This window comes from Talpa occidentalis, unplaced genomic scaffold, assembly GCF_014898055.3.
Source record: "Talpa occidentalis isolate TD23 unplaced genomic scaffold, MPIMG_talOcc4v2.1 talOcc4.2, whole genome shotgun sequence".
Classification (NCBI taxonomy): Eukaryota; Metazoa; Chordata; class Mammalia; order Eulipotyphla; family Talpidae; genus Talpa; species Talpa occidentalis.
In genome coordinates, this window is record NW_023602073.1 from 139499839 (window position 1) to 139512007 (window position 12169).

The 12169-nt window shown below is 37.8% G+C and overlaps 1 protein-coding gene across 3 annotated transcripts in view; it reads left to right on the forward strand.

Annotated features, from left to right (window-relative positions):
* Positions 1-6345, forward strand: part of STXBP5 (syntaxin binding protein 5) — a 140175-nt gene extending 133830 nt beyond the window's left edge. For all 3 annotated transcript variants that reach the window (XM_037520538.2, XM_054697909.1, XM_037520539.2), the window contains one exon: positions 737-6345. In XM_037520538.2, coding sequence (XP_037376435.1) covers positions 737-778 — 42 coding nt within the window. In that variant the 3' untranslated portion in view covers positions 779-6345. The remainder of the gene's footprint in view (positions 1-736) is intronic.
* The last annotated feature ends 5824 nt before the right edge of the window (positions 6346-12169 follow it).

The window sequence follows — 12169 nt, forward strand, 5'->3', positions numbered from 1 at the left end:
ATAGGTTCTTCATTCAGACTGTGACTATTCATATCCTTGTGTTACCTTGGGTGTCCCCTATAAGCCTCAGTTTCTTCATTTATAAAATGCAGAGAATAATAACATGTATACCATAGAGTTATTATGAGAACCAGCTGAGATCTTGTAGGATAGAGTGTCATTGATAGATATAGTGCCTGACTTCAGAGCAAGTGCTCGGTAAATTCTGGATGGCAGTAGTAGTAGAATTTTCAATCTTTCTTTCCCCAGATTCTTAAGCATTGTTTTTAGTTAAAATTAGCTGAAATTTATCTCATTAGTAGATTATTAACTTAGGTCACCAAAGAGTACAATGAACTAAAATTTCATTATGTCACATCTCTAAGAAATGTAAAAACCACGTAGGCAGTTCTTAATCGTTTTGATCTTTTTTTTCCTCTGAATGGAGTAGTAGTAGTTGTTTTTAAACGAGGTAACATTGGTATACAGCACTATATCTGATTAAGAGGTGTGGGGTGATCCTGCTTCAGATTTATTTTGCCAGAGCCACAACCAGGGCTCTCTATTCCTCCACTATCATCCATTGGACCCCAGTACACTGTCCTCAGTCACTGCTTTCAGTGTAGATGGATTTGAAGTAAGCAACATGCATACTGTTTCAGAATGATGTAATGAATTAGAAAAATATAGACACCACTTATATAAATATAGTTGTCTGGTATTTTCAAACCATGTTTTTTGTGTTTCTCTTGTTTAGATGATGTTGAAATACAAAGATAAGAAGTGGTACCAGTTCTGATGACCAGAAATACAACTAAGTCCCTCTTCAGCCTGAAGGAAAATTTTTTTTTCCTTTTTTATTTTATTGATTCAATTTAGGAAAGTTAACATAAAGGATATTCATCACTGGATACTGTTCTTTCCTAGCACAATCATGCACTGTTTTACCTCAGTCATGTGGTGGCTTTAACCGAGCAGTGTCAGACACTCACTGGAGCTCACTCATGATGTGTGCCTGCTCTGAGGTGACAGTTCAGGAACTAAGCAGCTCACGCATTACAGATGAAGAAACAGAGGGACATTGAGGAGGCGTGGCAGGGACTATTCCTGGATCATTCCCATATAAAGCTTTCATATGCCAAAAGATTCTGTGCTGTCGTATCTGCCATCAGTGTTTGACCTTTTTCAGGGAGAGGCAATAAGTCAGAAATCTGCAACTGAAACAGTTGTCCGTGGCATTGACTGAATTATAAGCAGCTGTCTTGGACTTAACCCTCCCTTAAACTGACTGGTCATCAGTATCATTAGTGAAAAAGAAACTGTTGGTTACCATATCTTTAGACAGATAAGTTGAATGGTGGGCTTTAAATAATAAAAACATACACATAGTTGACTTGTGTATGGGCTATTCTTGGATTCTTGTTATTGTATACTTGTGTTTAGTCCGTATTTTGTCAAAAGCAAAACAAGGTGATACATCACTTTTCATTGAAAAGAAAAGTGTAGAGCATGACTGAACTGCTCATCTTCCTGGAAGTTTCCATGTAGTGGCTATGAAGTGTGGAAAGTGAGAAAAACCTCCATTGTGGTGAGGAGAATATTTCAGTGTACTTTGTCCTCATTAATTCAGCGAAAGGTGGATTTGACCAAAACAGTTACTGGTTAAATTTGTAGAAATGTTGAAATTGGCTGTTTTCAATTTTGCTTGAATTTTTATAAAATGTTTAACCAAATGTACCTTTGCATTATTTGATTAAAATTGCTAAAATAATTGTTTCATTATTTCAGTAATTGCTCAGCTCCCTTTTTAAATGCCCTTTATTCGCTAACAGTTCCAGTACACTCAGGTGATGAGTCAATTAAATCTTAGTGCACATGCTGTCGCATGGAAAATTACAAGCATCTGTTGTCAATAATTATCTATGTAAGAGTCTAGTCTGATGACCTACAAAATATTTTCTGTAGAAATAATAAATCTGTATATGTCCTGTATAAAAGTCAAAAGAAAAGAAAAATATGTACATTTTGATAACTAAAGTTTTTCTGTATTGGCGTATAATGCAAGCGACACCATCAATGGATAATGGATGACGGGTTCCTAGACTAGCGTTGCAGACAGGCGTTGGTAGACCTGGAAGTAAGTACCTCATAATGCAGGCTCATCTGAGATGATTATTAATCTTAATGCAACAAGAGAAGAGCAAAGTTGAAGCATTACAATTAATATCAATGAAATTTAAATAATTTCTTCTATAAAAGTTGTTTAAAGCTGTTTTCTTTATTCATGAGATAATCAGAGCACAAATTGATAGGAAACATGTTGTTTTTCCCTTCCATATGATCATTAATGGTATATTAGAGAGCTAGAACACCCTAATTTCATTGCAGTTTGTAATGCATCTTTTCCTCTGTAATCTTTTCATTAATAAAGTTTTTATGTTTACATTTTATAATGTGCACTACAGGAGAATAAAGTTTACATTAAAATTTACTTTAAATGTCATTGAAAGGGACAAAATATATGTAATAGAGATAATTAAATCAAAAGAAATATTTGTTTGTCAAATATTTGTTAAATCAAAAGAAATATGTTTTCAAAGTTTTTAATTTGTAGGAAGTACCTATGAATACCACTTCTCTTCAATTAAAGTCACTGTATGAACATTCAGCAATTTATAAATTGCTTAATTTGTGTCATCTAGTAAATCCATTGTTCCATGGTATGTCACAGGAAGTATTAGACCCTTTTTTTAAAGGTACAGTTTGTGGAAGTCATCAATAACATCAGCAGTTAGGATTTGAAGTTGAGATGCACTAAGTAAATAACATACTGGTCAATTCCCCATTCATGTAGAAGGGCGTATTTGCTCCATTTATTTAATTCGCTGAGGCTATTTTTGTGTTAATTGTATATCAACATCATTTTTACTGTCATTTTTTCTATTGTATATAAAATGAACCAGTCTTGTAATTATTTTCAAATAGAGAAATAGATGCATTTAACTGAGATGGATTTTCTAAGAAAGTCTTAAATCAATACTTTGAGTTATTTAGTTTCCTTTTTAAATTAACCTGCAAATTATGCACAAAATAGAAACATACTTAGGATAAGAAAGCTTGAACTATTTTTGAGAATAGGAAATAAGCTTCTTGGAATTATACTTGATTCAGTCTGTAGATAAAGAGACAGTCTGCAGTAATAACCCAGGGAATTTATTGTAATCTTTCAAAGATAACATCTCTATTTTTTTTCTTTTTAAACAGAAAAGTTAATAAGTCACCAGCAAGCCAAGATTTCAGGAAAGCAAACCAAAAAAATTCAGAAAGTATCAGAAAAAGAAAAGATTTCTGTGTGCTTCCTTCATATCCTCAAACATTATTCTTTGTCATTTTGGTCTTTGGGCCTAAAATCATTGACGTATTCACTGATTTTAGCTGTTTGTCAGTAGGAAGTTGTTTCCCTTTATTTAGCAGGCACCAAGTTCATTTCATTCTTCAAATGAAAAGCCATAAGTGATTTGCTTAGAAAGTTGTTTGAAATCTGACATTGCGACAAATTCTGTACATTGCGTCCTTTGGATTCGTCATCTTAATCTCCTTGGTTTGCATCTCATTTGTACAAAGTGTTTTCCAGAAACGGTTAAAGATATAACTGAGCTAGTATTGACTTTTACGTTTTTATGGATGTGAAAAAATGCTGCTACTTGTCTGTTATGATATGTGTAGGACAGTACAATTTAAGCACAGTGCTTTAAAGAAAGAAGCATTTTTTTAGCTTAGAACTTCTTAATTATAGGTTCTTCTGAAGTTATTTCATGTAGATCTATGGGTGTTTTAAACAAGTCTGAAAGTGTTACATACTTTTAGGTTACAGGGAGTGGTGGAAAGGCAGCTTGGGAGAGAAAAAAACACGTGGAAGATGTGGAGTTCAAAGTTTTACCCTGAATTCTGTATTCCATACATGTTCTGCTTAAGGCATTTGTCATGTGACTAGAAAAGCTATATCCAAAGGCAAAATTTTTCGTGGCAAAGATTTATTTTACATTTTAACTTTCAGGATTTTGTTGGTTTTTGCAAAATAAAGAGCACTGAACTTTAAACTTGAATTTTTTCTGCACTTTTTTAGGTAAAGAAAACTTTATTATTTAATCCACATTTCTCAGTTCAAGTGATGCATATGTATAAAACACCAAAATCATAAATATGCTGCTAGCTGTACCTTAAACAATTAAACTGATCAGTTTTAAAACCTTAAAGAGGGTTTTATATAGTTTTCAAAGATAAAATATTAAATCATTTGCTGTCTGTTTCAGTGTTCTAAGTCTTAAATTATTGTGACACTTTCAGATTTGTTTTAAGATCATACAGTAACATGTTATATTTATACATACTGCTAGAGAATATACTTTTAGTTTTAAAATGGGATTTTTATAAATGTATTTAATTTTAAATATGGTGAACTTGTTAAGTTTAAGTCGAAGTACTTAAAAAGTATGTATATTATCCATACAAAAAATTGTTTTATGCTTATAATAAGAAATATTGGTATCTCATATCGAGATACAGTTAATTTAAAAAAATACATCATTCAAAAGTCTTCACACGTGACAGGAGGATATCATTACTATAGTTTAAAAGAACCCTCTATTCAGCGTTTTCAAATATTAAATTTATTTTGGGGACTATGCCCACATTAATTGCAAGATTTTTCTCAATAGTTGCAGCTTGCTGTTGGATGCCTACCTTAACTATTGTTTTAAATATATATATATATATATTTAAAATAGTTTTCCAGGTATTTTCTTCTACCTTTTTTAAAAATAAATTTCCAAAAATGAAAACAGAGTTTATGTATTTTTGTCAATGAAGGTTTTTATTTTGTAGTTTATAGAATTTGTTCCTTATCAGTTTGCTACTTGATCAATATTCCTAGACTTTTTAATCTGTATTTACTTTGGAAAAAAGAACAATCCTCTGTCTTAAATGTCCTCCCTTTGTTCTTTTTCTTTTTGAATGTTCTCTTGAATTGAAATTTAGACCCATAAATTATTTTTCTCATTTGAAAATGAATGTGATAATACTGTTTACAGCTTTTGTTAATTTGTTCTCAACACTGTTTCATTTCTTGTAAAGTGCTACAGGGATTTATTTTCCTGTGGATGTTCATGATCTTTACTACCACAGAAGTAAATGTTCTGTGAACAGAAAATAGTTGTGCAAGAACAACAAAAATTGGAGGAAAAACTTTAACCTACCTTTAATCTACCTTTAGCAGAATTAAGCTAAATTAATTGGTCTTACTGACATCCCAGTGATCAGGATTATAACATTCCCTTTTTCAGTTAGCATATCAATCTTTAATTATTTGGCACAATTCATTGACAAAGTGATTACAGTAGTCCACAGCTACATGTAAGTGCTTCTTTTGTTTTACTCTACATCAGAAAAATCATGAATGTTGGTCTTGCCAGTGTTTTGCAGTGCGGCTCATGTTTTAAAATTTCATGGTGTGTGAGATGTAAATAAATCAGTATTAACTCATTGTAGGTTATTTGGCTCAAATGGGTATAGGCTAATGTCAGTGGAATCATTTATTTAGAAGTTTCACTTTTTTATATTTTTGCTGTTTTTTGTGTTTAAACTTCAACAGAATACAATGTAAGGAAGTTGAAAACAGACACCCATGGAAAGCAATGCAAAGAGGGTAAATCATGTTTTAAATTTTTTATTTTTTTTGTAAATAGTACTGTGAGTCTTTAGGTGTGCTAACATGGTAGTTAGAAGCAGGAAAACATTTTGCTTTCTAGTTAATACTATTGGTTCATTGTGAATGCATCACCAGGAACAATATGCAAAAGAGCAAGATTAAGTTTTTCTAACATTGTCCACATTGGGAGCAAGCATGCTTGGTGTAGAACTTTAGCTTGTGTATACCTTAAACTGTAGATGCAGGTAGTTTTCAGTTGCTGCACATTTTTTTAAAACTTAGTCCAGTAACGATCTCATCGGTAATTACTGGAATATGCATTTTAAATACGGTTAAAAAAAAATCTGTGTACTGTTTCATTTAAAACAAAAACAAAACAAAAAGCACTATTGCAAACACTGAAAATGTGTTGAACTTTGTAGTTATTTTGCATTCCTGTACTTTACAAACTGTCATCACAGCAAAAGGTTTAAAATTAGGTAATGAAATATTTTTGTAAATAAATACCGTTAAGCTGGTATTTTAAAAATGTATTATAAATTAATGTTTCTGGATAATGTTCATATATATGTATATGAATGTCTCTTTATGCTGAAGGGCTCTGATTGGGCAAAATAAAATACTCTAATTTCTCCTGGAAGTAAACAAGCCCCTTTTTCTGGAAAAGTTGTTTCAATTTTTTCTCGGAATTGTGAAATTAACCCATTAGTTTAAGCAAATAGATAAAATAGATTTCTATACTTGCAAAGGGAACGTCCAAGTTAATACGGTAATTGAAGTAAGATAAATTACGTTTTTAACTCTCTTGGCGATTTGCTAAAGTCATCAGGTCCTGCATAGGGAGGGGAGTGCAGAAGCGGGAGGTGGCAAGGCACTAGGATCCAGCTGTGATAAGTTCTCAACCTGCAGGGTATGGAGTCCCCATGGCATCTTGTCAAAATGCTGATTCAGATTCTGGACACACATGAGATGGGCCCCGATTCTACTCAAGCTCTCAGGTAAAACTTACGCTACTGGTCTGAGGGACATACTTTAAGTAACAAGGCTGTAGATAATTTCTGTAATTGGCATTTTGCTAGTTAACACTGTATTAGTGCCCAACTGTTGGTGCCAAAATGGAACTGCACATTAATGAATTTAAAATAATATAACTCATAGGAGACCAAACTACTTGTGCAGTATTGTTTTCATTGTCTTTCAGAATAAAGGATGGTCATTCTCTTACTGAATCAGTAGGTTTATTTGGCTTTGAGTCCCATAATCTTACTATCCACGTGGTGGCAGTCATGTCTCACTGTCTGAACCTTTACTAACAAGCGCTTCCAGTATGCTGTCACAAGGCAAGTACAGACTGCAGTGGTTCATTGTTACACTTTTTAACTAGGAAATTATTAAAATGTTAGATACAGAAAAGACATCTTCCTAAATTGTTAGAAAGTGATGTAGATTATTTGGTAAAGTGATCTGGTTATTACCAAAAGAAATTTTCTTATTCCTCCAGGAAAAATAAGTAAGGTGATAAAATTTTTAAATCTTAAAAAAATTAAAGATGGTCTCCATTATATCTGTTTATTGGTTTTTTAAGCAACCTTAATTAGGGTGTGTCCTGTATAAATTATAGCGTCATCCACCATTTTGTTATTTTTATTCTTTCAAAGATTTATTTATTTATACATACAAGAATTGGTATAGGCCAGAGGTGTGGGGGGTGAGAGTGTAACAGGGTGGTCCCCAGGAAAGGGGGAGTTTCCAGGTTTCCTGCCCCATCCAAGGGAGGGTGGAGCTGAGCAGGGAGAAAAGAAGCTACAGAGGAGACTGAGGAAGGAGGAAGCAGGATGGAGAGCCAGGAGGAGACCTGGAGGAGGCACATGGAATGGAGAGACGTGAAGAAACTGTGCTTGCCTTTTGGTCGTGGACTGGGTGACATAGATGTGGGTGAGACCCGTGGGGAGGTGACAATGGCAACTTTTATCTTTATTTTGATTTTGCTCTTTTCCTTCTGGGCTTGTCTGGTTGTTTCTGACCCTTTTCTGTGGGTCCCCACTGGAAGATGCTTTAGACTCGTGGCAGGCTTTGGGGCCTTGCTCTGGGCCAATCCCATTTGGGTGGACTTTTACCCACGAGGGGACGGGTAACTTTGGGTGCTTCGTTTAGAAACTAGATTCTTTGCCTTTCCTGTAATGTTTCCTAGTTTTATTAAAGTTCCTTCCCATTAAAGTCTCATATGTTTTGTGTCGATGCGGCGGGTGGCAGAACCCATTTAGAATAGGCAGGTTTGCAGGGTTTGGGCTGCCCCTCTCCCTGCCCTGTAACAAGAGGATTCACCAGAGACAGATTGGGGAGCAGAACAGGCAGATCTACTGAAATACACTGCTGAGGGGAGCAGCAGGTGAGACAGGAGAGGTCTGCTGCGCCATCCAGGTGGGCAGCTCCCTGGCCGGGGATCGAACTCATGCTGCAGTGGCTGTGGATAGCTTCATAGTGCTGCGCATAACCCCTTGTGCCACCAGGGAGGCCCTCATCCACCATTTTAGGTAGAAATAACTGTACTTGTCATTGTATCTATTCAGTCTATAGGAAGACTGATTTTCTCCCTTTAAAGACAGTATCATTGCTATCTCATACTTTTTTCAGTGTGTGTACAAATGTGATATTTTGAAGAGGAAAGACTTCTCTAAGTCATTTAATTTTATTGAATATCAATGTTTAAGTATTCACTCACAGTGAAAATATTCTACCCTTTAGTTTTAGTCAGATTATATAATTTTATCCTATTTTGCAAAGTAAAACCCCATAGTTTTTTTATTGCTTTTAAACACATTAAAATACACTTAATTTTTAAGTTTCAGAATTTATTGGCATTGCAAAGAAAAGAAGTCTGAGGGCTTTTTTAAAATACCAAACTCAAGTCCTTAATTTTTTTGTCTGTTGCAAATTTCTGTCATCCATGGAAGACCTAATATACTACTGTTCCACAGATCCTGAGGGACAGTTAACCAGCAATATTACTATTTAAAACTGAGTGAGTGTGCGTCTGACCCATATAGGATGCCCCTTTGTGCCTCTCTTCCTGATAGTTTACCTCTTGAATCTTTCTTCCCTTTCCTTCCTCAACAGCTCTCCCCTTTTGGCTTTACAGCTACCTCCACCCCTCCAGTTCTGCTCCTTTCCCCAGTGCTGCTGGGCAGCTCCCTGATCATTCAACCTTCAGCAATTCTTAGTTAACCAAGCACTCGTCTTTGTTAAGGGGTGTGGAATACTGTAATTGCTTATGTTTGTGAAGCTGTTAGGGGGAAAGGATCCATTTTAGAGCTGGGTTGCCCTGTAACAAAGCCCCTTCTAAATGTTGGGTGGATTTATAAATAATTGGGATAAGCAATAATTCCATATTCCTTGTTACAATCTCCACACACCCAAAATCCCTGCAGATAGTAACAATTTAGCACACATGGATAAAGACCTGTGCTGGGGAATAGATATTTACAGTGTGAGCACTGAAAGAGAATGCTGTGATGGATAAGCTTGCATTTCCCAGGTCCATGGTGTTTAACCAGATGACTAGTTCACTTTCAAGATCTAAGAGTCCAAGAAATCCTTAGCAGTGTATGGGTGTAAAAGACTGCATTTCAGAAAGCATAACCCCTTATGCTATTTGGCAATAGGTGGCTGTAGATGGCATTAGTCTAAGCAAATGTAAGCATTCAGAATCTCCTGGAAACCTTGCTTATACACACTGCTGAGCTCACCCTTCAGGGCTTCTGCTCCAGACCACTAGTATGGGGCTGGAGAAATCTAGTGCAGCAGATTCCCAGAGGATGCTGATCCTGCTGGTCCACTAGGGCAGCAGCCCTGAGCCCGCATCCCCTTAAATCACAGATACTTTGGATGCTTATTATTTAATGATAATATGTTCCTACATATATTTTTTAAATATCCTAATTACCCAGAGTCATGAAATATAATTATAGCTTGTACAAATACATTTCATATGTCAATCCTAAGGTTACACACTAGAAAAACTGTTAGGGAGAAATGATGTCCTGAGCTAATCCCATACAGGCTTTGTGGACTCCACTCCCAGTCCAGACTAAAGCCATCAAGACATTGGGAAAGATAAATACCATCACCACCAAAGGGAAGGTGGCTGGGACCTGAAGGTGGAGTTAAGCAGCCAGGTTGGGTATAAAAACCAAACACGTGGGCCTTGGGGTGGCTCGCTGTCCCTCGCCTCCTGGCTTCACGGCTCCTGGCTGGCGGCCAGCTCTCAGAGTGCCATTTTGGGATTCCTGATCGGCGGATCGGGTAGGACTCATTTAAAACTTTGTCTCCCACTTTTCTTCCTGAGCTGTACATTTCCTCATTTCCCCTTCCCTTGTAAATAAACCTTTATTAACCTTTCGCGTGTGCCTGCAGTAGAGCATTGACAAGTCCTTTTAACCGCGCGGGTGAGGACCCACAGTCAGGCACCCCGTTTTGTATCAGGGCTGCTCTACAACAAAACCAAACAAAATCCCTAGAAATTTCCAAATCTTCTATAGGGTGAACCCTCCTCCTGACTTCCCCCCACCCCCACATGACCACTGGCCCAGGGAGGACAAGCAGTAGATGATACCATTTTCCGTAAGTGTTTAAAGGGGCTGTCAAATATATGTTCATAAATGCTGTGCCATGGATGGAGGATCAGGATAGAAAAGCTGGAAAAGAGGCTCCACAAGATCAGAAACCTGGCTCACACAATGCCAAGAGCTGGGTGTGCGGTAGAAGGGATTAACATAGCCATTGACCCAGCTATAGGAGCTAAGATCCTTAGGCGCCAATGCCTAGAGCACAAAGCATAAGACACAAGCAGGTATCAGACTGCTTTAGGGAATGTCAGGAGTGCAGACCTGAAAGTGAAGATATGGAGATTGAGGGCCATTGTAGAATTCTGGCCCTTTTCAAATTCTACATAATTTATGCAAAGTCAACAACAAACAAAACACTCCGTGAAGGAGTGAGCCCCTCCCAAAGAGTAGACTGTCTCAGTGCAGTCTCTGCACTGCTACGGGCAGCAATCCTTCTGCCCACTTGTGCTTTTGAGGAGCTCTTTTTACCAACTCTGTCCCTCTGCAGGCCAGCGGCCTTCCTGCCTGCCCGTGACCTGTGACCTTGCCAGGGCTTCTCCTCACTGACCTCCCTCAGCAGGGGCAGCTCTCCTCAAGGCCACCCACCTGCAACCATGCAGGCCTCTCTCGGCAAACCTGACCCTTTCCAGGCAGCTCTTCCTGCCCACTCGTGTCTATGCAAGTGTCTTTATTCTTCTCTCCCTTTTATAATAAGCCTGCCCTTTTGGATAGAACTAATGATTCCGTGTCATTGGGAAAGTCGCCGGGAGCCCTGAAAGGGGAGCTCTGGTGAAATCTTTCCCAGATTGAACCCAAGGACTCCACTCTCCAAACCCAACAACTCCAAAAAACGACATCACCATCATTAGACATAAGTGTGTAAAAAAAATGCCTTTTTTTTTTCTGTTTACCACCAGTGTGACCTTAAATCACTTTACCTCTTAAACACTTGTTTCCCTCGAGTATTCAATAGAAATAAAAGCAGCACCAATTTTATTAGATTGCCTTAAGGATTCCATGTAATCACATAGCTGACATAACTCAGCAGTGATGCCTCATTGTCAGCGTACAAACTTGAACGTGGCTTCTGTAGGGAAGATCCTTTAACTCCTTGCTCCATGATACACGTGGCTATAGCAGATCAGACTCCTCATGCCTCAGTTTCCTGCTATGTAAAATGGGAATGATTCATAAGTGCTCGGGCTGGTTTCTGACGCGCACAGCTGTCCATTAGGGAAGAGGCACTGATAGACATGGCATTACTGGTTCTACTAACAAATGTCTGCTAAGACATTCCCTGGTTATCAAGAAGTAAATTACATGATGGGGTGTAAGATTTGATGAAATGTAGTAATAAGCACCCAAATGTTTGCCATTATTCAGAGAACTAAGACATGACATTCCCTTGTGCCCGCTCATAACTGTTGGGGTTTTGTGGAGTGAGTGCAGGGTCCTTGGGTTCATTCTGGGAAAGGTTCTGCCAGAGCTCCCGTTTCAGCAGTACAAGGCGAGTTCCCCAGGTGAGTTTCTCCACGAGACAGAGACATTAGTTATATTTAAAGAGCAGGTTTGTTAGGTAAAGGAAAAAGGAACAGGTTTGCTAAAAGAGGCCTGCATGGTTGCAGGCAGACGGCCTTACAGGTCATGGGCAGGCAGAAAGCTGCAGCCTTGCAGAGGGAGAGAGAGTTGGTGGGAAGAGGCACCTGCATAGTCACAGGTGGGCAGTGGGAGAGCTGCCCGGAGCCTGTGCAGAGACTGCACTGATCTAGTCCTCTTCTCTTTGGGAGGGGTCACTCCTCCTTGGAGTGGCTGCTTGTTGCTGATGTTGGGTAACAGGCAAAACTTAGGGACCAGAGATTCCAGGGTGGACCCAATCTCC